General features: G+C 40.7%; 4 protein-coding genes across 8 annotated transcripts in view; 2 read left to right on the top strand and 2 right to left on the bottom strand.

Annotated features, from left to right (window-relative positions):
* LOC136430585 (malignant fibrous histiocytoma-amplified sequence 1 homolog) overlaps window positions 1-565 on the bottom strand; it is a 39379-nt gene extending 38814 nt beyond the window's left edge. Inside the window, exon 1 of the mRNA XM_066421325.1 lies at window positions 472-565. The gene's annotated coding sequence lies outside the window, so the exon portion shown is untranslated. The remainder of the gene's footprint in view (window positions 1-471) is intronic.
* A 1133-nt stretch (window positions 566-1698) lies between these two features.
* LOC136430595 (serine/arginine-rich splicing factor 12-like) lies at window positions 1699-8644 on the top strand. 3 transcript variants are annotated; one of them, XM_066421339.1, is made up of 7 exons: window positions 1699-1830; window positions 4438-4868; window positions 5367-5462; window positions 5723-5924; window positions 6304-6375; window positions 6621-6725; window positions 7184-8644. In XM_066421339.1, exons 3-7 carry the CDS (start codon window positions 5390-5392, stop codon window positions 7260-7262), a joined length of 531 nt encoding a protein of 176 aa, XP_066277436.1. In that variant the 5' UTR covers window positions 1699-1830; window positions 4438-4868; window positions 5367-5389; the 3' UTR covers window positions 7263-8644. The 3 variants fall into 3 exon arrangements, with proteins under 3 accessions (XP_066277436.1, XP_066277435.1, XP_066277437.1); XM_066421338.1 differs by having other exon boundaries at window positions 4438-4918; XM_066421340.1 differs by lacking the exons at window positions 1699-1830; window positions 4438-4868; window positions 6304-6375 and having other exon boundaries at window positions 4935-5462.
* Window positions 8645-8773: 129 nt separating this feature from the next.
* On the top strand, window positions 8774-15464 carry LOC136430587 (uncharacterized). Of its 2 annotated transcripts, none has more exons than XM_066421329.1 (8): window positions 8774-9252; window positions 10435-10795; window positions 11150-11392; window positions 11871-12647; window positions 12902-13069; window positions 13347-13448; window positions 13769-13932; window positions 14106-15464. In XM_066421329.1, exons 2-8 carry the CDS (start codon window positions 10477-10479, stop codon window positions 14256-14258), a joined length of 1926 nt encoding a protein of 641 aa, XP_066277426.1. In that variant the 5' UTR covers window positions 8774-9252; window positions 10435-10476; the 3' UTR covers window positions 14259-15464. The 2 variants fall into 2 exon arrangements, with proteins under 2 accessions (XP_066277426.1, XP_066277425.1); XM_066421328.1 differs by having other exon boundaries at window positions 10435-10801.
* Window positions 15465-19262: 3798 nt separating this feature from the next.
* On the bottom strand, window positions 19263-23482 carry LOC136430593 (serotonin N-acetyltransferase-like). Of its 2 annotated transcripts, none has more exons than XM_066421334.1 (3): window positions 23374-23482; window positions 23029-23186; window positions 19263-21366 (listed from the first exon to the last, which is right to left on the bottom strand). In XM_066421334.1, exon 3 carries the CDS (start codon window positions 21292-21294, stop codon window positions 20530-20532), a length of 765 nt encoding a protein of 254 aa, XP_066277431.1. In that variant the 5' UTR covers window positions 21295-21366; window positions 23029-23186; window positions 23374-23482; the 3' UTR covers window positions 19263-20529. The 2 variants fall into 2 exon arrangements, with proteins under 2 accessions (XP_066277431.1, XP_066277433.1); XM_066421336.1 differs by lacking the exon at window positions 23374-23482 and adding an exon at window positions 23287-23307.
* Window positions 23483-23519: the final 37 nt, after the last annotated feature.

Below are 23519 nucleotides of genomic sequence, written 5' to 3'. Positions count from 1 at the left end.
TTGGGATTCACACTGACAATGACAGGTGTACTAGTGTTACTGGAGGACAGTCCCATGGGAAAATATCACAACGACTATATAACGTTAGGCATGTCATATTGAAACCAAGGAGGTCTTATTTCAACCTCCTTGGTTGAAACAGCTTCGAACTTTTTTGTTGACGGTGGCATTTCCTCAATGTTACAGTAACACAGTTACTCCGAACATTTGAGATACGAGTATGACTCAACATGAATTTCACAAAACTGAGAGCACCAGAAAAACTCAACGGGGTCAATCGACCCACGTAGCAGGGAGACAGATTTTCGATTATACAACGTCATGACAAGGTGATCTCACAAGTTCAGGTCATGCAATCCCACTGGAGGGAGCATTTTATCCGTCTGACGTACATATTATATAATTAAGGTAATGCTGTTTTGAGTATGGGAACTCATTGATCTTGACAACGTTAATAGTTCGTATACGTACCGCAGTTCTGGATTGTCGCAAATCTCATACTCAGATATTGCAAACACCACCTTTCCAACACCAAAACTGTGACTATCTGTTGTCTGTTGTCTGTCTGCAAATCACAGCAGAATTTGAAACCCTCGCAATGGCACAGTGATGGGTCCAAAGCAGTGAAGCATATTTTCCATATACAGTAATTTTTTTTTTCTTTTCCTAAATGGAACATTGCCAAATCTGGTACGAATTCCTATATTCGAATCACAAACAAGTTGCTTACCATTCCTTTGAGAGGGGATGTATTTTCTATCATTTCTCCCGTGGCATTTTTTTGTTGGGAAGTAGATCAAAATTGACAAAACATATAATGTTCCTTTTTCACAATTCCTCTTTGAATTGCATGATTTCACGACCGACCGAGTTCGTTTGCATATTTGATATAATGATTTGATAAAGCAGGAAACTCAATTTCCTCGCACATACAGTCTGTAAAGTATCGTCTGATCTTATCACATGAGTCATCGTGACCTTTTTCAGACGTGAGCTTCCTACAAATTCAATTTTGTTGATCGATGTTAGTGTTCACATTAACTGAACAGTAATGCCAGGGTTACATTTCAAGACAACAAAACACACAACACGTGAAAGAAAATAGCCATCAGCATATTCGTGTGTATTTCTTGATAAACACTTTTATTTTTAGTTTCCGTAAACAGCCAGGCTGGGCCACGTTTTGGAATGTGACCACGGCATTAATTAGTAACGAAGATAGATCGTTTCCCGTAGTTTTAGTCCTTTTTTTCTTTATTCCTTTTCCTCCGTGAGTAAGTTATTCTGGTCAGTGAGTAATAACAAGGTCTATGATGACTTCGCCAGAAACTCAGATGGAAAAGCACAATTTGCAATATCAAGGAAATAACCTACTAGTATTAGTCACAATAGTCCAGCATTTGGCCAAGGCGCTTGCCTTCAGACAAATTCTACACGTACGACCATTTACTTTGATGGCTTTGTTTGCTTGATTTTATTTTTTTTCATAATCTTTTTTCTAGGACAACAACAACAACAATGTATCTGTTTCTGTTATTCCCAATATTTCCAATGCAGCGTTACCATACATTATCAGTCATCTGTTTTATCTGTGGAGACTGGAATTAAGGGATGAAGTCTGCCATCTCTGGTTGACTTGCTCCGGTAGGTGGCGCTGCAGCTTAGTATCTTTACCACATGACGTCATCTCCCAGCGCGCATGCTCGCATTGAACATTTCCTCGCGCCCGCGCCCGTCCACCATTTTGTGAATGTCTAGAAAAGACATGTCTCGATACAGCCGACCTCCTAACACCTCTCTGTACGTCCGGAATGTGCCCGATGGGACCAGGTAATGCCACCAATTATTTAGAAAACCACACTGGGAACCTGGTGGGAAAGTTTGGCGAGCGTTTTTTGTGTCAATTGTGAGATTTTCATGTTCGAAAACATGTGCCCAAAAATGGCGTGCATGCCCCTTTTGTAATCTATCCCTAAATAACAATAGACTACGGTTAGCACACTGCACGATATTTTGAGAAATGCAGGTCGATATGCAGTAAGTAAATCCGATTTTACGTCAGAAAAATTATAGTACCAGGCACATATTCCGCCTGAAACTATGGTAGTTAATGCGCTTTTATTGCATCTTAAATGGGGGAGAAAGAAAATAATGTCTGAGGAATTTGAAACGTGGCTAGCATGCACCCTGAAGTGGGGTGGTCCCTACTCAGTGACCCAGAAAATCACAGCCAAAAACTATGTAAAAATTATGGGATCTTTAGCCTTGTCTCGTAGGTACTCATGAGGCTAAAGGACATGAGGGTTAAGTAAAAAAAAAAAAAAACTAAAATGTTACTTCAACAGGTTCAAGATCTGGTGGGTTTTCAAACAAGCCTGGAATTTCACATACTTTTTTTCAGTGTCAGCTTGAACAGACAGGAAATAAAAGACTTGTTGTTGTAACTTTTTTGGCCCACACCCACTCACCCACATTTTAATGATATGGAAATGAGAATAATCAATTGGATGAGGAATTAAAGTAGTTAACCATATTTGATTTTATTTTTTTCTCTCCATTTGTTATGTTTTCCACCTACATCTTAGTAACGTCATGTAACATTACAGTACTACTACTGAAAGATGACCATAATTTACACAGGACTCTAAATACCTTTTCTGTGACCTGTAAGTTTACAATCCAAGGTATCCAGAAATTTACTTGCAAGTTTTGTTTGAAAAATATCAATTCAGTCTTATCATATTTTCTGCAGAGTTTTCGTCACTCAAATTGATATAGTAATTGCAAGTTGCTTGAATTTTTATCTGTGGGTTTCATGTGGGAATTTTGAGTCCTGTTTAGATATGTACAGACTACAGATAAGGTCTTTGTAGTTGTTACATTTTTCAAGTCATCACTATATGGAACTGGAAGAAGTATTCCTTTCTTCATTCTTGCCCTAGACCGGACGAACTCCGTTCATTATTTGGAAAGTACGGACCTATTGTAGATGTGTACATTCCTTTGGATCACTATACACGCCATCCCAGGGGCTTTGCATATGTGCAATATCCTTTCTTAGTCTTGAACTGTAGACACAATGTAAAAAAACTACATATGTCTTATGTTCTTTGCTAAGAAGTACAGTTGAGTTTCATTTTCAAGTTATGAATGAACATACGATAATCTCAACTGTTGATATATTTACTTTCCATTATACATTAGAGTAGTTGCGGGACTAGTCTAGACTCTAGGAATTTTCTGTGAAAAGGAAAACCTTATCTTGTTGAACAATTGACATGACATTGGGCTGAGCAATATTGCAACTTAAGTTAAATCCTACTAAGCAAAAAAAATAGGCGCAAGTTGTGAATACTGCTGAAAAAAATCAATACTAAATGTTACTATTTTACAAAAAAGGTATTAGTAGTAAACTAGTAGTATTAGTAGTTATCTAGTCATATTAATTAGTTTTACCAAAATAGCTAGTTTACTTTGAATAAGAATTCTTTTTCAGCTCATCCAGAAGAGAAGACTTTCTTCTTGACTACTCGCTGACCATATAAGTAGCTGACCATATTTAGTACAAGTTTTTTTTCAGTTTTGTTGTTGCCCAATTGTTCAGGAAAGAGAACCATTGATAGCATTACTAAATTAACACATGTACATTGATGTCGGGTCTTTGTAGTTGTTGCAATTTCATCACCGTTTGGACGAAATATGCCTTTTTCATTCCTGCCCTAGACCCGACGAAGTGCGTTCGCTATTTGGAAAGTATGGACCCATTGTAGACGTGTACATTCCCCTGGATCACTTTACACGCCATCCCAGGGGCTTTGCTTATGTCCAATATCCTTTGTATACAAATTGCACATATTTTGTTCTTTGCTGAAAAATTATTATTATGTATGTTGAGTTTCATTTTCAGGCTGTGAACCACAGTAAGTCTGGGTAGAAACTGAAGAATGTAAATGATTACAATATGTTATGCCATATTCATAAGTAATGGTGCAGCATTTTTGCATTCCTGAAATCCTCTGTATAGAATTTATGTTGACTTGTATAGTTGTAAATGTAAAGGAGAAGAAAACATCTTGATATTGGCAACTTCCTCTTGACATGACAGGGAGAAGACTATTGGAACAACATAAGTTAATTCTAGTTAAGCAAGCAAACATTTGATCGAGGTATAACTATAAGAAATGCATCTTGTAAATGATCAAAACAAGTATTGTCTTAGTTTTTTTACTAATATAGTAATAAAGTAGTAATACACTGATTAAAAGTTTGTTAGTACCAAAAGTGCTAACAATCAGAACAAAGACATCTTTTTCAGCTCATCAAGAAGAGAAGATGATATTTAGTACAACTACTACTGTCTAGCGATAGTTTTGTTAAATCAGTTTTCACAATTTTGTACTAACTCAGTTTGCCTTTTGGTTCTCTTTGTTATACCAGAAGCCAGTGTCAAGCATTTGGGCAAGCTAAAGCCAAAAGAAAAGCAAGCTACCAAATAACCTAACTACCAAGTATGCTAGCCTGGGTGAAGCCACTAAAGCAAGCTTCACAAGCAACCTAAAGGTCTCTGAGGTTCCTCCGCTGACATCCAAGCAAGTCTTGCAATGGTTTTCGGCCACTTTGCTAAGGTCCAAGCAAGCCATGATCTTCGCTTTACATCTCAAGTTTGAATTGGACCCTTTTCTTCAAATCCGTAATGGTCAAGGGCAAGGTAAAGGGGCAAGGAACAAGCAATACCAAAGGACTACAAGCAAGCGAAGGCATGGCTGGTGAAAGGGCAAGGGCAAGGCAAATCCAAAAGGCAAGCAAGGCAAAGGCAAGGCAAAGTCAAGTCTAATACCAAGGGTCCACGTTTCCACTCGGGCAACAAGGTGGGGGTGAAAGCTCTAGTGAAAATTCAACAGAATTTTCTTTTGTTTCTGTATCCAATCATTGTGTGAAAAGTCAACCTTTTTTCCTTATTACTCCTTTCAAGTGCAAAATATTCCAACGCAAAGAGCATTTTTTGTTTCATCTTGATTTTTATCTGATACTGTTTCTTCTAAAGGAGTTAAAGTTGTAATAGAAGACTTGCACTTTTTTATACAATGTTTTTGCATGCTGTGTACAAAATGAAACTTAATATCAGTTGCATGTTATGGAAGAAATCTTAACTTTTTAGATGTTTCAGATTCAAACTAGTAACAGTTATCACCAATCATTATATTAGTTATTACCAATTTCAAAAGAAAACATAACCAATGCAAGTTGAAAATGTGTTGGCTATTACGCATACATTGTATCTTTACCATTGAGAAAGGCATTTGACCTGTACAGGGATTTTCAAACTTCCGAATGTCAGAAACCCCTTAACCAGCTAACATTTGAAGATGTCAGGGACGCAGAAGACGCCATGTATGGGCTGGACCGTTCTCGCTTCTACGGGCGTGAGCTGGAGATCCAGTTTGCCGAGGGAGACCGCAAGAGTAAGTATTGCTATTGCCATTGAATTCTGACAGAAAAAATGTAGTGTATTAGATGACAAGCAAATGTATGATCAAAAGACTTGTGTCTACATTTGTGCAATGTTATTTGCCAGAAAGAATGGTGTTATATTAGCTAAGTAGCAAATTTTCAAGGATCAATGATGTACAGTTTGTAAGTTTATCGAGGAGATAGAACATAACGAGAAGTTCTTTTCCCCATGACAACTATTGAATGATGTTATGACTCTTTTTGTCTACAGCACCAACCCAAATGAGAGCCAAGGAACGGCACGATTCTCCTCCGAGTCGCCGTCATGGTCATGGTGGTCGCTACGACGACCGGGACCGTCGCGATCGACGCAGAAGCCGAAGCCCGTATGAACGTGAGAGGCGCCGTAGCCGCAGCCGAAGTCCGCACTACAGCAGCAGTAGTCGACGCAGTCGCAGTAGGAGCAATGAGAGGTGGGAGACTTTTTCAATGATCATAAGCATTTCTTTTATGAGCTGTGTAAGAATATCTGTCAGAATAACGTATTTAAGATCTTCAATGACTACTGATTTGGTCCCTTGTAAAAGTCTTTTTGTAACTTTATTGATTGCGAGAGAAAAGATTAATCATTCCCACACATTTTTGTCAACATCTGCACTGAACCTTCTCTCTGTTGCTAGACAATGAAAATGTGCCAAATGGCTTTCTCAGCAGGGAGAAGGTTAAAGTAATTGTTTTGTACCCATGTAACACTTGTTATACCCACAGACAGAAAACCAGTGCAGTTTATACTCATCTGTCCCCACCTTTGTTGGCTTAGTCCTTGAGTTAAGTGGTAGTGTTCTCTTCCAGGCATTACTACTCCCGCGGGGACAGTCCCTACTACGGTCGGCGCAGTCGCAGCAGGTCGTACGACGGGTACAGGTTGGTATGGAACCGTTGGCTCACGCAACTGTTGTTTCTGAGTCTAACAAACAGAAATAGTGGCAGCGGCGGCATGATGATGCAGGGGTAGGTAAGACGTGTTCTAGACTTCGTCTTCAGGCGGTGTGTCGTTGTGTGTGAGTTGCTGACTGCAGAGAAGCTACCATTTCTTTTAATGCTGGACTGAGAACAAATCTGTAATACCCAATGAAATGGTGTGTAAATGTTTGTTCTTCTGTTGCCAGGCGACGCAGCGGGGGCGGCACCAGTACAAGCCGGCGCCGCAAGTCGTACAGCCGCTCCAGGTCTCGTTCCCGCAGCCCTCGCGCACGCAGGGAGCCCTCCCCAAGGTTAGTTTCTTTGTGTTAAATGCACCCAAGTATGCATATATTGTTCGTTCTTACAGCGTCTGGACAGAAACAAAAGCTGTTAATGTTTCTGCTTCAAGTTCAAGTTAGAAACTTTGAAATGATTGTATGTACAATTAGAATTTAAGATTGAAATTCTGCACTTCTTTGAACTACACATGGTACTTTGAAATGACATACGGGAATGTTTGAGTATGCAGTCTCTGAGAAGGATAGACTGAGTAGACATTTTCTTGGAACGGACAATAGAAAAAGGAATGTTTTCCACAAAAATTGATGTTAATGTGATAAAAGTCTGTGGCTAAGTCAATGATACCAGATGTGGTTCAGTGTTTCTGTAACATTTCTTGTCACATTGCCTGTACCAAACTACAAACAACTGCCACCTAAGAACTATGCCGGTCTCTTGACTTAACCATGTTGTCCATTATTCCCGACAGGTCCCGCTCTCCGTCCCCTCAGTACCGTAGTCGGAGCCACACGCCCCGAAGTCGCAGCAGATCGCCTGAGGCGCACTAGACAGTGCTACCTCTCGTACAAGTGGGCGAGGCTGGAAAGCACCCCGAGTATCAAAACAAAGACAAGTGTAGGGATAAGAGATGCTGAATTGGTGTATTAATATACATGTACCACCTGTAGGTTAGCTTCAGAAGCAACGTATTCACCACTTGCTGCATAGGTCTATGTGTACTACTTTTTTCAGGTTACTCATATTTTTTATTACTATGATGTTGTTTTATAGAATGGTTAAGTTGTAAGGCTACCCTGGTTTCCCAGTGTTTCTTTTGCAGCAAAAGCCAGAGCAATGGATATTTTTCAAGGAAAGTTAGATTTTAGGGCGAAATAAAAACCAAAATTTGGTCAAAAGCAATCATGATATACAATGCCAACACAACACAGCTATATCAAAACAAGACTACTAGTGCTTCCAAGCTATTTGTGGACAGTTAAGTCCCAACAAGGGTTTATTTTCTGTGTTATTTGACTTTATCATTTTCAGTTTGTAGCTGGAAAATGAGGAAGTGTGTGAGTACTTGAAGACGGTGTATGTTGTGGAAGTAACTTTAATCTGTACTGTGTCCTCAGTATTTGGATGACAGGAGTGAAAACATTACCCATGTTGCTCTGCATCAAGGGAAAGAATCACACAAGTCCAGGGATTCAGTCTATAACACAAGTGTTGTCCTGGTGATTTTTATATTGGTGACAAATACTGGGAGGGCAAACCATTGTGACATGTAAACAACCATGGTCAAATGTCCCATATTGGGACACAGTATGGCCATTTTCTGTTCTTGTACATACCACTTTAACATTCACATGTACATCATGTTGTTTTAGATGTAGTGCACTACCACCACCCCCTAAGGCATAGTTGAAATTGTGTGTTCTATTCAACTAGTGGAAAAAAACATTTCTGGTATTGTTCTTGATCACTTCAAGGTGGTAACTTGAAAAAGGTGTAGGGATCTTCTTGCCTGTGACCAGTATGTATACTGTAAGTTTGCATTATTTTTCTTTTGTTTTACCAAGGTAATAACAAAGAAATAATTGTGCCTACCATTGGAGACTGAAAGTTCAAGTGCTATTCAAAACCCTGACTTAGAATAGGATTTGTTATAGTTTGCTATTACATTGTATCAATGACAATGATAAGGACAACTTCACAGCTATATTTGTTTGTCTAGTATTTGTCAGAAGAGTGGGTTCTGAGTCAAAGGTTTTTAAGATGATCCAACTACGCATATGTAACATAGCCTGGTAGAGGTTTGCCACAATGGTGTGTAATATGGATATACAAAAACTAGAAAACATCAGACAGAACTGTTGACGTCAAGATCTTGATTGTGTCTAATGTAGAATGGTTGTTAGTTTTCACTAATAAAAGATAACAGGCAAAAGCTTCTTGTATCATGATTTCAGTAGAATTAATCACTGGTAGCCAGTAACTGTTGCAGCATAGCCTCCTTTGCAGACTTCTTGGAGTGGTGCCGACTTCAACTTTTTGGGAACAGAAATTTTTACACCGGCTAAGGTCCTCTCCGACAGGGAGTTTTGTGGCCGAGGGAGTTACTAGTATGCTGTGAAGGGAGTTATCCATGTAAAAAAATTGTGTGTTAGTATTTGTTAGAGGCAAAAATAAGAAAGAAGTCATGTCAATTTGATTTCAATTTGAACATCTCCACATTTTTTATGGTAGTCCACAAGTAGATTATGACGCAAGACTTTCCGAAAGAAAGAAACTCCGCACCTGACCGTACGTAACCAAAGCTTGTGTACATATCGTAGAGCTCTGTGCAATCAGTCTTGATTTTACAGGCAGTTGTTAAAACCGAACTACGGACAGAATGAAGCAGAACAGGCACTAAACCTGGCTGCATCGGGCCGCTTGAGGGGATCAGGTGTTTGTCACCTTTCACAGTGGCATTCAAGCGTACCTACCAAGGATCAGCTACATGAGTCGAAACGGTACATTTTACTTCCCAGGAGGACAAAGCACCGAATTAAGGTAATGGATAACATGCACAATCTAGATACCAGAAACGTTGTTATTGTTGCCTAGCAGCCAGTGAGACTACGAGAACACATTTAATAGTCCTAATTGGCCTAAAATGATAGAAAGGTAAGCTTAGCCCATTCGGGAACATGGTAATTTTTTGCATGCATAGTCATAGTGTCTACGCAGGGTACATACTGATTTTTAGTTGTACTCATTTTGTGCATTTCCATTGCTGAAGAATGACAGGTCGAAGTCCACACGGTCGTCGTACGATCGCAACACAAGGGCGCAGTCTTGGGATAGTCGTAGGTACAAAATCCAGCTGTCTTGTTACCAAGAAGGCTGTGTTAGATCCTTGACGACGGTTGGTTCTGTCAAAGTCTGCTCGGAGAGCCTACGACATCAAAATACAGTAGTACAGCGACCTACGACGAATACTAGTGTGTTGAACTGGGCCATTAAACCAAAGCTTTTCCATTTTGATTTCCTATCATAAAATCTTTGCGACACACATCTAGAACGTTAGCTAATCGATTGGACAATAACTCCTTTAGCTTGCTGTCTACGATGTGTATACTACATAGACCAGGGCTTCGCTGTCTCAAAACACGATCTGTAAGTGAGACCATGTTGTTTTTTTGCAGGCCACTCTGTGTGTACATTATATATTCATAGGTCACCCTTACGCGTTAATGTTTGACTGTGGCCATAGAAACATCTCGTGGCCCCATGGAGAATTCGTGGTTCAAGTGTTGCGATGAAGCCCTGTAAGACACTCAATCTCTGCGTGAAGTGCTCTTTGTATAGACCCTTTGGGGCTAAGAAATGCGCCGTGTTGCGTTTAAACGCACGCAAGGAAATATGGCACAATATGAACTGATTTTATACACACTAACTGATTCATGTTGCACAACCGAATTATGATCGTGACGTGGTATGTCTGGCTTTGTTCCTTGACGTAATTTTACCCACAAAATGCTCAGGCCTGTAACAAAACAGTTCGGCCATATCCCAAATTTGCGTCTATTTACGGTGGCTTCCTACCGCTGATAATCAGTGATATCGCTATGCAAACTTCACGAGGTTCTTAGTCAATGAAGAGCGTTTTATATATGACATTTGATATTAGACATATCAACCACTCTGAGTTATTGAAATATGTTTTTATGTACACTCAATTTACATTCACAGCAAAGTCTGAAACGTACGAGGAAGTAAGGCAAAGGCCACAGCATGGGCACCTGCGCCAGCGTCACGGCCGGACAACCGCCCCTCCTAGCGGACAGACCGAAAGTGTACCAGGAGGGAGCGGCACTGACGGCCGTCTTCATGCGACCGTCGCCATCGCAAACCACTACGGCGAAGAAAATAACCCTTGAACACAAAGACGCGACCCCGCAAAACCTGAGAAAAGTCTTCAAGTTAGATTTCTATCCTGAGGTTCTAACCAACAAGGCCACAAACGTGACAAAGATCCACCAGGGCCCCCCTGGCGAGTCCTTCGGGAACTTGGAAGCGAACGCGGAATACGAAGTGGAGGGAGAAGACGAAGGTGAAGGTATATCTATAACGTGTAACTTCGTAAGATTAACATGAAAGCTCCTCTATGTCCGAATCCGTCTAAATCATATAGATGGTCGGTACAGACTATGTTATGGGCACTTCTGACGTCACATTTCCGCTAAGTCACATGTTCGGAGTGAGCTGGTCGAAGTACCCGACGAAGACTGAAGAGATGGTCGACAGTTCAGAGTAAAAAAAAGTTCAGCCATATTCCGGACCAATTCACTCAAGTTTATTAAGAGAAGAAAACTTCAGGATTCAATGTTTGGCGACACTATCCTTTGTCATTTGTTATAACGTTAGTTACCAAGTAAGATATCTTTCAACATTTATCCACCAACAGATCTGTACAGCATGGAGACCACACAGAGGCCAACTATGACTTCTGGGGATGTGCAGAGAGCCCTGATATGCTGTCAGGCCGTGTACCTGTCCGATCTTCCAGGCACTGACGTTGTTCGGCAGTTTTTCGCCAGCGAAGGGAAACTGCACGATTTTGTGCGAGTCAGCGTCAGTCGGTATGGGCCTGTGCGGTACCTCTTGGCTGAAACTCGAAACAAGGAGGAGGTTTTCGTAGCGTTCAAAGGTTTGGATATTTCATACTTGTATTAATGTGTCGACTCTCATAACTTGGCTTCGAGAGATGTTTATCTTTGGCACTCTATAAGTCTTGAAACCATCTAAATCTGCCGGTCTCAACCATTGACGTCAAACTCGAATTCACTAGCCTCTACCAGGCTCCGCGGATCGCTGGGAAAATAGTAGAAATCGGCCAAATAGAGTGAATAGTATGCCAGGGGTACTCCGCTATACAGGTATGGCAGATTGGACCCTCTCTCCGTAGCTAACTCCCTTGGCACACTATTCACTCTATTAGGCCAATTTCTACTATTTTTCCAGCCATCCCGCGGGGCCTGGTAGAGGCTACGAATTCACCACAGTCGTAGTTGCCATTACTATGTGGACATTCCCTTCTTTCAATTGACTCAAAAGTTGACGTCCTTTTAATGCCTTCCGGATCCTTCCATCAAAATGACCATCTGATTCTGTTAACTTTTTCACAGGTACATCAGACTTCACTGACGTCATGTCAGACCTGAGTTTCTGGCAGGAGGGAGCGGGTCAAAGTGGGGATAATCACAACTCCGGTGTTGGCGGGAAATACCACACAGGCTTCATGCGCCTGGCCTTCCTCGTTCCTGCCCACCGCATCCTGGAAAACTACGAGAAAAGCCGAATCGTGGTCTGCGGACATAGCCTAGGGGGCGCTGTGGCACACATCGTCGCCTTGAACATGATGGTGTACCTGCGCTCCCAGGGTCAACCAGTCGACAACGTCACGTCCATCGCGTTCGGCGCTCCGTACTTCGGGAACGACGGCGCCCAGCAGTTTGCCGAGAAACACAACCTCTCTCCTCGCATGTTGACGATTGTGAACGAAAAAGACCCCGTGCCGTACATTCTCCGCCTCGCGGAAACCGTACAATGTACAGGACTGACGCTTCTGCAGAAAGTTAGAGATTTCTCAGCCAAAGCTAGGCCCATCGCATTGGGTATGTTGGGTATTCTTTCTACGTCAGGTATAGCGGGGCCGTGCGCCATTATTGCAGGAGCCACAGTACTAAGCCAAATGCCAGCTAAGCTAGATGAATATGGAAGACTGCTGCAGAGATGGGGCGTTTCCGCCAGGGACCTTGATTCCCTGTACGTGCCATTGGGACGGTATCTGTGTATTAGCTGCAGTACGACGAAGGCCGGTGGGGGCGCTGTTTGGCGACGCAGCCTCTTGACCCATCCAGCAGCCATTCAGTACGCCGCGCCTGACATTGCGGCTTGGAAAGGTAATATCTCCTCCATGTACGGTATTATTGTATTGATTGAGCCCGGGGGGGGGGGGGGCGGGTGAAGCATCGTAAGAAATCATTGTTGCATGGCAATGAGGTAAACATCATTACAATCATGACTGAAAATTAAATCACCATTACAAACATTCCACAGAAACTTTAGTCTTCATCAAGTTAAGTGGCCCACTACTGATACGTTACGTTTCATGTGAATAATGGTACTGAAGCCATTTTCTCTTTTTCTACTTTAGAGGAGGATTTCCAGTGCCACAGGGTGTCTAACTATCGGACAACCTTCTTTGAGATCGCGAGGAAGACGACGTACCGAGATGATGACGAATACTCCCGATCTAGTGACGTAACTATCACGGATGCCATATTCCCCACAAGCATCGAAAGCGTCTGTGTATACATGACAGGTAAACCACTGCTTGATACTCCTACCTCATCGCGATGACCAGACCATCCAATATGGCAACGTTAATTATATAACATAACTATAATTTTTAGACATCCTCAAACTCTTCAAACTGATTTCCGAAGCCATGATTTCGTTTCAGTTGTTTCATACCGCGCAATCCATCCAGAGGTTCTTAAGATATTGCGCCGGACACGCACGAACGCATGCCAAACAAATTTGCCTCCATTTTTCATGCTGGTGATTTGGAAATTTTAAACTTTGATTCATTTCAACAGAGGGCGCTGATGAAGAGGTCAGAAAGACGGGGAGGCGAGTTTGTCAAATCGTCATCGATGGTGACAACTTGGACTTTCTAGTAACAGACAAACCCGTCGCGGGCAAGTTGAATTTTGATTTGTTTGCGAAGTCAATGCCTTTTTATGGACTGTGAACTTTTAATACCTTTTTTTTACATTCATCGCTCATTGCCAAGGCAGGATAAACAATTGTGGAAAAGGTATATAAAGCTGAACATTTGCACATATATTGATGCTTTTAGAAAACGTAAATAAACATGTTTTGTTTTAGCATATGTTTTTGATTGGTGAAATCAGCACATCAATTTCTTGCAAGTTTTTAGGTAGCAAAGAAGGCTTACTGTGTGATAAATATTAGTCACATAGTAGCGCTTATAGAGTCTGTTCCTGTGAATGTGTAGGACTCTCTGTGCCGGGTGGAAAGTTTGCCGTGCTTTTCATGTCTCGCCGCAAGGTGGCGTTACAGTGTGAGCTCCAAAGTGGCATTGTCTTGGAGGAAACGACGGTTCTGTTCAGGACACACTTTCAAGAAGTGAAGGTCTCGAAAGAGTCGGTTATCATAAAGGTAAGAAGCCTTTTATATCTGCAGAATGACCTTATCTGTAGAATAAAGACAGTCAACATTCTGAGAGAATTTAACAAAATTGTTTCCAGAATATCTAATAGATTGAGAAAGTGACCACATTTAGTAGAGTTAACAACTATTTTTTTCATCAACTCACATTTCTTTCCCTCCAGAGAGTAGCCGAATTACCATTCAAGGCCAGGGATGCCCTAGCGGTCGAGGTGCGAGCTGCAGGCGAGTCCGTGTTGAGCCAGGTTGTGACGGCGGTTTCAGGCACTGCGTCATCACTAGTGGGCGGGGCCGCTAAGATGTTGGGCTTTACGTAAAAGGAACATCTAGCAGTTGTTAAGATATTTTGATACGTAGTTTAGTTTTTATCGATAGATGAATCTGTAAATATTTCGGATTAAGAACAGTTAGTGGGATACGTTTTAATTCACCCCAGTTAACGGTTGTCAGGCGGATGTGATAGGCATTGCTGTAAATGCACGATATTTATCACAATCAATGCCTGATTCAGATAATATGATAACATATATTAGTATGATTTAAACTACACACACGTTTGTGGTGACTTTGGAAATGTTTGAAAAGGAACACAATTATTGGCACACTGAATTTGTGACACAGAATATATCACGTTGCTTGTCAACTTTGTATTTTGTAAAGTAGTTCCCTATAATTGTTGCACGAGTTGTCATACAATGTATCCTGGGTTATTACTCGGTTCGTCACGTCTGCCATTGACACGACAGTAGTTAACAATGATTATAGAAGCCTCAGCTTTTCATGATCGTTCTTGACTGAGTAATTACGGCTAAATACGTTACTTGCCCATTATCAATTTTATGGAAGGGAAAGTGCGTACAGCATTTTTTCCTCTAATAACACAAGCTATCTTTGCACAGGCCAATGTTGCAAGTTTGAATCTTGGCAGTACTAGTGAGGTACACCATATTTTTGTCTACTCAGTGTGACATCATATTGTTTTTTTTTCCATTTTCCAAGCACCGATCTACAGAATACTGCACCGATGTAAGATTGCATCCCAAAGTAGACAAATATCCTACACTTCTCCCATCCCGGTCCCTTTCTGACTTTTGCCATCTAGTCAGAGAACTCAAACAGGTCGTCTTCCTCTGACATTATCATCAATTATTCATTGAACAGCTGATTGGTTGATTAAATGGGGAATAGTTTATTGACAAAAGTACATGTTCTTTTGTAAGGTCTTCTACAACTATTGATACACAGAAGTAAATACAATCATAATTCGAACTTGGTGCATATGAGTTGATGCTACAAGGTATATGAGTTTCTACGATCTAGATATTCTTAAATGTAGTTGTCCTTTGTACACTGTAACAATAGTCTAATCGTAACACATGATTGAATTTATCTATAAGATTGATCATCAATTATACAATCCTTTGAGCACGTGAAAAGAAAGATGAATAACTCTGAGTGTTTATCACTATATTTTGGAAGATTCTTGATAAAGTGACGTTTATTTTCAATCACATCTGGACATATGGACAGTGTCTGTGTGAGCTTACGTTTGCTTTGCGTGGTCACTTGAACTGTCGGGAAATACTTACAGCTAGCAAAAAAAATCCATACTAACTACAACTGTGACAAGCACTTGTGCTAAAGACTGAATGTGTGACACGGGCGTCAAGTACAAGCAGAATCATAACTCCATCGTACATTCATAGACTGGTTGTTTACCAATCACAACTTCAGACAGTCCGACCAGAACAAATCCTGCCTTGGTATAAAAAGGGATCAGATACTCGGGACATATCAGACATATTCTCTTAGCCTTGGGAAAACTTCCTTTCACATTGAGAACGAACTTATGGAGTAGTCTTGTTGCTATTCCCTGGCGCTGTACATTCTGATCAACGCAAAGAGAATTTATGCATATAGTTTCACCATGAGATAAATGGGTGCGCAAAGCTTCCTTCGTGTAATGATCAGCATCGCTCATTGATGCACCGATGAGACCTAAGAGCTCTTCACTCTTAAAGTATCCAAGCAAAAGACTTCTTTCTTCGTTGTAAACCGTCATCCAGGTCTCAATTGGTAAATCTTCATCATCTGCATGGGGAAAACTTGCCAAGTCCAGCCTGAAGGCTTGTTGAACTTCTTGGACACATTGCAACGGTCTTATGTGCTCTTCTGCCATGTTTGTAGTGTGAGGGTTCCTCTTGGCGCTTTCTACGCTGAAGAGCTGTGGGAAGCCTGACTCTGGATAAAGCGTGTAACTGAAATGTTTAACAAGGTATTTGTTAACAGAGTCCTACACTGAAAGTAACAAAATACACATTTTCGTTTGCAAAACGCGTTCTAATTTCTCTTGCCGTTAGCAGCTACAATTGTCAACAAATTGAGCACCAATCACGTAATCTTCCAAATAGCATATCCCGCAGGTCTACTTCTGTAGTCAGAAAACAGGGTGGTTGTGTGGTGCACCAATTTTTGGTGTTTGCTCAGTGCGAGGTCAGGAGAATCCAGTCCGAAAGCTTGCTCAACCTCTTAGACACACTGCAGCGGTCTTAATGTGCCGTTCGGCTGCCATGTTTGTAGTACGTGTGGGTTTCTCTCGACGTTTTCTTTCGAATCTGAAGAGTGGTGGGGATGGCTGACACTGGATAAAAGCGTGTAACTGAAATATTTCACGAAGTCACAACTATGTGATGACACATTGGATTTCTCGTTTGTAACATTGCCTTATAATTTTCGGGTTTGCTGGCAAATGTCAACAAACGCACGGAGTTACCACTTATCACTGCATTGTACCATTCACCACATTTAAATCAACTGACTGCTCTGTTTAGAACCAGCTCAGTATAAGCAAGCTTCCAAATTGCATAACACTAGAGTCACTCAAATACGCCAGATGATCTTCCCACAAGCCTTCATTTGTAGTAAAAAACGTGGCTATGCGGTGCACCCATTTGTGTCTAGAGCAACATTGTTCTGTAACGGTTGGTTAATAACTGGTCAAATGCATTGTTGGCATAAAAAAATCCTCACCTTTCGCTATATCTTGGTACTTTTCAAGCTGTTGAATTCTTTGTTGCTCAGAGAAGACAAACAGGTTTTCCTTCTTTCAATCGCCCCGCATGCGCATGACGTTTCCAATATGTGACCTAATTTACCAGTCTGTATTTTACGACATTTTAATCAACTGACGACTCTGTTAAGAACCAATAATTAAGTTTCCAAGTACAAGCATAATCACAACTCCAGTGTACATTCATACCAAGCTTCTTTGCCGTGCACAACTTCAGACTTCCCGACCAGAACAAATCCTGCCTTGGCATACAACGGGATCAGATACTCGTGACATATCAGACATATTCTCTTAGCCCCGGGGAAACTTCCTTTCACATGTAGAACAAACTCATGGAGTAGTTTCGTTGCTATTCCCTGGCGCTGTAAATTTAGGTCAACACAGACAGAATGGACGCAGATAGTTTCACCATGGGGTATGTGGGTGCGCATGGCTTCCTTTGAGTAATGATCAACATCGCTCAGTGAGGCACCGATGAAACCTAAGAGCGTTTTGTTCTTAAATTTTCCAAGGATAAGACTTCTTTCCTCACTGTATCTCTTCATCCAAGTCTCCAGTGGTTCAGCTTCATCTGCAGAAAAACATGCATATTCCAGACGGGAAGCCTGTTGAACCTCTTGGACACACTGCAACGGTCTTATGTTCTCTTCTGACATGTTTGTAGTGTGTAGCGGTTTCCCTCGCGGCTTTCTGTCCTGAAGATCCTAGAGACGGTCGACAGACAGTTTTACAGGTCAATTTGATTGCATGAAGTGACTAGTAACAGCCAAGAGGCATTAAACAACGCACTATCATATGGGTCATATGTTGGATCAATCAAATGTACTGTCACAACTGAGAATGGTGTCAATATAAATAGACCAATTGAAGCAGCTTATCAATATTCTAGCAATGGAAAATTCAGCAGACATTTTGAGGTAGGTTTAATAGAACAAAATATGGTAAAAAGAGTATTACATGTAATCGTTTAGTTCTACTGTACAAAGGTAAAGGTGAGGTATATCATAAAGCTTTCCCGCTGACGTACATTTGTAGGAAGAGCCGACAGACAGGGAAACATTTTTCTCTCCCAATATCTGCTTGGAAATTACAGATACACGCTTAATTCTAAAATCTATCTCTATTGTGGTTACTTTATACGTATACGTTTGGTTACCTTGCAGCTAGAAACTCAGTAGCCTCACATCATAACCATTGTGATTAATATATACTTTTACTACCGGTAAGTACGACTGTGACAGGTACTAAATGGCACATTATAGCCTTAACAGAATCATAACTCCATCATACAATCATACCATGCTTCTTTGCCATGCACAACTTCAGACAGACCAACCAGAACAAATCCTGCCTGTGTATACAAAGGGATCAGATGCACATGACATATCAGACATATTCTCTTAGCCTCAGGGAAGTTTCCCTTTACTTGTAGAACAAACTCCTGAAGTAGCCTAGTTGCTATTCCCTGGCGCTGTACATTTTGGTCCACACAAACAGAATGGATGCACACAGTTTCTCCATGAGGTATGTGGGTGTGCATTGACTCTTCGGTTAAGTGGTCGGCATTGGTACTTGTGGCACAGACAAAACCTAACAACTTTTCAGTTTTTAAGTATCCAAGAAAGAGACGGCTTTCTGCTGTGTATCTTGTCTGCAGGGTTTCTAACGACGCAGCCTCGTCTGCCGGATATCCCGCAGACTCCAGCCTAGCAGCTTGCTGAACCTCCTCGCCACACCGGAGAGGTCTTATGTTCCCTTCTGCCATGTCTGGGAAATTTTGTGGGTGACTGTTACTGTCTGAGATAATTTCAGTTCTGAAGGCTTGTGAAGTCAGTCTGGTTCTCTGGAAAATAGCCAATGGAAAAATGCAATGCCTTACACAACAGAAGCTGTCAGTATAACTTTAATTCACAACGTAAAGAATCAATTTTGCACAAAAAGTATTGCTATAGTTTATATACTGTATTACCAGTAAGTTGTGATGGTTATGATGAAATATCAGTATCATGTTGTAACCTAAAAAAAGAGTATATCTATATTTGTATATGAGCAATTGATCAATATTACACTGTTTGTGTTACAATTAAGACTAAATTACTGGCTTCAACTGAATAATGAAAGCACAGACAACTCTAAAGCATCATAGTAGTCTTCTTTCCTTACTGAGATAATTTCAGTTCTGAAGGCTTGTGAGGTCAGTCTGGTTCTCTGGAAAACAGCCAATGGAAAAATGCAATGCCTTACACAACAGTAGCTGTCAGTATAACTTTAATTCACAACGTAAAGAATCAATTTTGCACAACAAGTATTGCTATAGTTGATATATTGTATAAATACAGTATCACCAGTGAGTTGTCATGGTAATGACAATGAAAAATTATAATGTTGCTCTGTAGACTAAAAATAGCATAGTTATATATATATTGTATATGAGCAATTGATCAACATTACACTGTGTTACAATCATGACTATATAACTGGCTTCAACTGAATAATGAAAACACAGACAACTCTACAGCATAGTGGTCTTCTTTACAGTGCTACTGTTATCTTTGATGAAGCAAACTGAAAAGGCTTCACAAACTTCAAAAGCAGTACAGTATACTTATCCAGCTGTCATCACTATTAAAGTCAGTCTAAAAAGTTTCCCGTATGGAATGTATTCTTTCTTCTGATTCAAATATATCTAATCATATGTATATATATACATTTTTGTCTGAATATCATTGGTAATGAATTGATTGCTGCTTTGATTGGCAAGAAATGGAATGTTCAGCCTTCTTCTTATAATGATCTATAATATACATTCCTGAATGTCATTTCATTGCTATATCGATTGGTAACAAATGGGGCCTATTCCTAAAGAGTAATGTTGATCATGAGAATATCATATGAACCATGTATTAAATGTAGGAATAGTATTAACTCTTTTTTCACCTGATGGTACAATAATATAATATATGACCCCTCACCTTATAATGATTAATATCAGTAATGAAACATTAATATTAGTAGTCATAATAAATAGCCAGATTATCATGTAGTTACAGTCAAGAGAATAGTTACATACCTTGCAATGGCACACATTGAAAGTTTGTTGGAATTGCTTATAGTCCTGAAGAATGCCTGATAATGATACAATGTCTAAAATCATAAGCCTGGTATCTGAACCTATTATAGATGCTGAGTCTGATGCTGTCTTGAGCTCTCTATTTACAGTTTGGATACAAGACTACAATATCCTGACCTTCAGCTATGTATTGAACAGAAAGGTGCAAGGAACAGAAAAGTGCAAGCTTTTGATTTATACTCATACTGATGAGTATCTAATTCTAAAGAGTGCATTTGCAAAATCATATTCCAAACTTATCTTAACTGGATCTCCATCACTGTAGTCAATAGAACTACATGGGAGAGTAAACCCTTAACCTCTCCCCTGCCAAGGTAGCCTGTTGGCATCAATTTTGTTCTGGTTACGGAATTAGATAGCAGGGATAAGGTTATGGCAAAAGGTAAGGTCAATCACTGTAGTCCAGTGCCTTGAGTTCCTCAAACTCCTCTTCACTCTCAATGGAAATGGTGGATCCATTGGCATGACCTCTTGTCATGGAAAAAGACTTGGATCCATTGAGATTGTCAGTTGCCATGGGGATATATTTGGATTGGAATGTATCGTCAGTTGCCATGGAGTCGTATGTGGTGAGGTCCAGGCAGCACTCGTACCATGACCTCTTCCCAAACTTGACCTCTGCCCTCCCGACCAAGGTAAACCCCACCCTGGTGTAGACGGGGATGAGCTCGGCATGGCACATGAGGATGATTCTCTTCACCTTGGTTTCCTTTGCTTTCACATAATCGATGAAGGCTTTCATCAGCCCCTGCCCAATGCCCCTTCTTCTGGACTGTTCCTCCACACACAGCAAATGTAGGACCATTGTTTCACCATCTGGGTCATGTTGAGCTCCACAGGAATCAGGAGGGAGGTGCTCGCCTTTCTGGCTCCCTCCTCGCAGAAACCCCCGCAACTTCTCCCCATCAAAGTACCCGAAACACAGATGAGGGGCTGCGCGGTAGTGCTCTTGGTACCTCTCAAGTGAAATGGACTCATCCGCAGGAAAACACTTGTCGCGCAGCATCCACGCAGCTTTCAGCTCATCCTCGTTACAAATCACCCTGATGACTTCTTGTGAACGTGGGTTCTGCTTGAACAACCCATCTGATGAAGTTGAGAGGACGTCTTGCATGCTTCTAGCTTCTTGGATTGAAGACACTTCTTCAGCCATGTGGATGATGTAAGTGACTTGTCTTGAACTTCAGGCAAGAAGGGCAGTAGTCAGCTACCTGATTGCACAACCCTGTGTGACGAATTATTGTTGATTTGAAATTAGGTCTTCATCTTTTCAAATCATCAAGTGTACGGTGTAGTAAGAAGAAAGGACAGGAACCTTAAACCACCCTTGAGGAAAATGAAAAGGAATCCCAATAATTGACACATTCGGAGATGCATGATAGGATAGATTAGATTTTGACAGTTATAGCTACTGACTCAAGATTGTATTCTTTAAACATTTCCTCTTTAAAAATATTTCTGTATATGGGCTTCAATGTATGCAGGTCTAAATTTTGTGAATGCCAATTCTAAGTTGCATAACACACATAATCATTACCCTTACAGATGTCTTCAGTTATGTGCAATAAAGGCAACTGTAAAACAACAGTTGAGAGTTGTCTGTTTCAAACCAGGCAATTTTCATTCTTTTTTTTTTCATCCTTTTTTTAACGAAATTGGCATCATTTTTACTCCTCAGACAATGTGAAGTGAAAAGCAACCCATTTAATTCTCAGCCTTGTAAGACTTTTATATGACTGACTGTTGTTTGACAATACTGTCATTCTGCCATTTATATATCTGTCATCATTAGCAGACAAATTTGTCACTTTTACAATCTACCATTGTAATTCATTGTGGCACTGCTTGTAATTATAACTGGTAACAATTAGCAAACTGGACTAGTGTGTTCTGCCAAAGGGTAAGTACACATGTACTAGCGAAATGTAGTTCCTAAACTGAATAGACTAAACCCTGACACAAATGTGGCTTAAATTCAATCCCAAAATTGTTCTAGGTTTAAGCTGTGATTGCTTGTAGCTGACGGTTACCACAAAGGACAGGGTATTTAGAGTGCAACGACCTTAATTTGTTTTTGGGACAAGTGGACCTGAACAAACACTAAGAGCTGACATGTAAAACACCTGTTGTCTGACATGTTGTTGTACTTACTCGGGTTTATGGTTAGAGTTTTATAATGGTCGTCAATGCACCTTTTCTTTATTACACACAAAAGCTTGGCAACAATAATGTTTACCCAAGACATGAAACAGTGAAGGGGATCAGGAAAATTGTCCCCCAAGTCGCTCCCCCGGCCATCTGTATAATCTGACGATTCACCTGTAACCCTGCATCACCTGTACAATTGGTATAAAAATCGAATAAGTTCCTCCAAATCTCTGTTTGTAGCTGAGTTTCTATTGTTAGGGTTATAATGAGGTTTAGGGTTGAACTTAGGGTTATAGTTAGGCATCCTCTTAATGGCGAAACGTCCAGATTATGAACCGTCATGGCGGTGAATAAAAAGTCACCAATTACGCGCATATAGTGAGCTCATGGGAAACGACTTGGGGGGGTTGATCTAAGGGGGAAAACGTGTAGAAACCTAACGATATAGAATATTGAATTGCACATTGCACATCCCACTCAGATAAAGTTTAAATAAGATATCTTGTATAGCAGGTTAACAGTGAAAGTTAATGATGACTAACTTAATCTCCTGTAAAAGAAATTCAAAAGGTGAGAGTCCATTACACGTTGACACACCGTTTGTGTACTAGTAAAAATAGCGCTCACTAAAAAGCTTGGTGATTTGCCTGTTATTGTTTGGGACTTCTGTGCAACCTGTTGCAAAAAATTATTGAATTTGAAGTTTTGTAACGGGGAGTTCACCAAAATGATTGCTCACCTGCTAAAGTTGTAGGGTCCGAACTTCCTGAGTTTGAACCGTTGAGGACAAGCAACAGCGGTATCTGGCCAGTATGTAATTAGAGCGGGAAAGTCTACGTTCTTCCGTTGGGACTGGAATGTTCCGCTTCACTAGGATTGGGAGTTGTCTGCCTGGGGCTGAAAAACAAGAACATAAAACACTTCACTCAGTATGGATCACTTGTTACCAGCACACGCTACTGAATAAAATCAGGAACGTTTCATCTAATTAACGGACCTGTTCAGAAGAAAACAGACGTGTTGTTTCTAAGAGATCGAAGAACGGTCGAAGAAAAATAAACAAAGTGCAAATTTTATCACTCACCACCTGCATACTTTACCCAGTCCACGCTGACGTGCTGGCGAAATGATCGAAGAGGTCATAGGTCAGCCTAGTTGAGTTATTGACGAGCCACCGCTGCAAAACCGAGACATATAAAAATACAATTTTCCGAACAGCTACACGAACGG

Source organism: Branchiostoma lanceolatum, chromosome 3 (genome assembly GCF_035083965.1).
Source record: "Branchiostoma lanceolatum isolate klBraLanc5 chromosome 3, klBraLanc5.hap2, whole genome shotgun sequence".
Lineage (NCBI taxonomy): Eukaryota > Metazoa > Chordata > Leptocardii > Amphioxiformes > Branchiostomatidae > Branchiostoma > Branchiostoma lanceolatum.
Note: the sequence above shows the minus strand (reverse complement) of the source record. Positions and strands in the feature narration are given on the sequence as shown.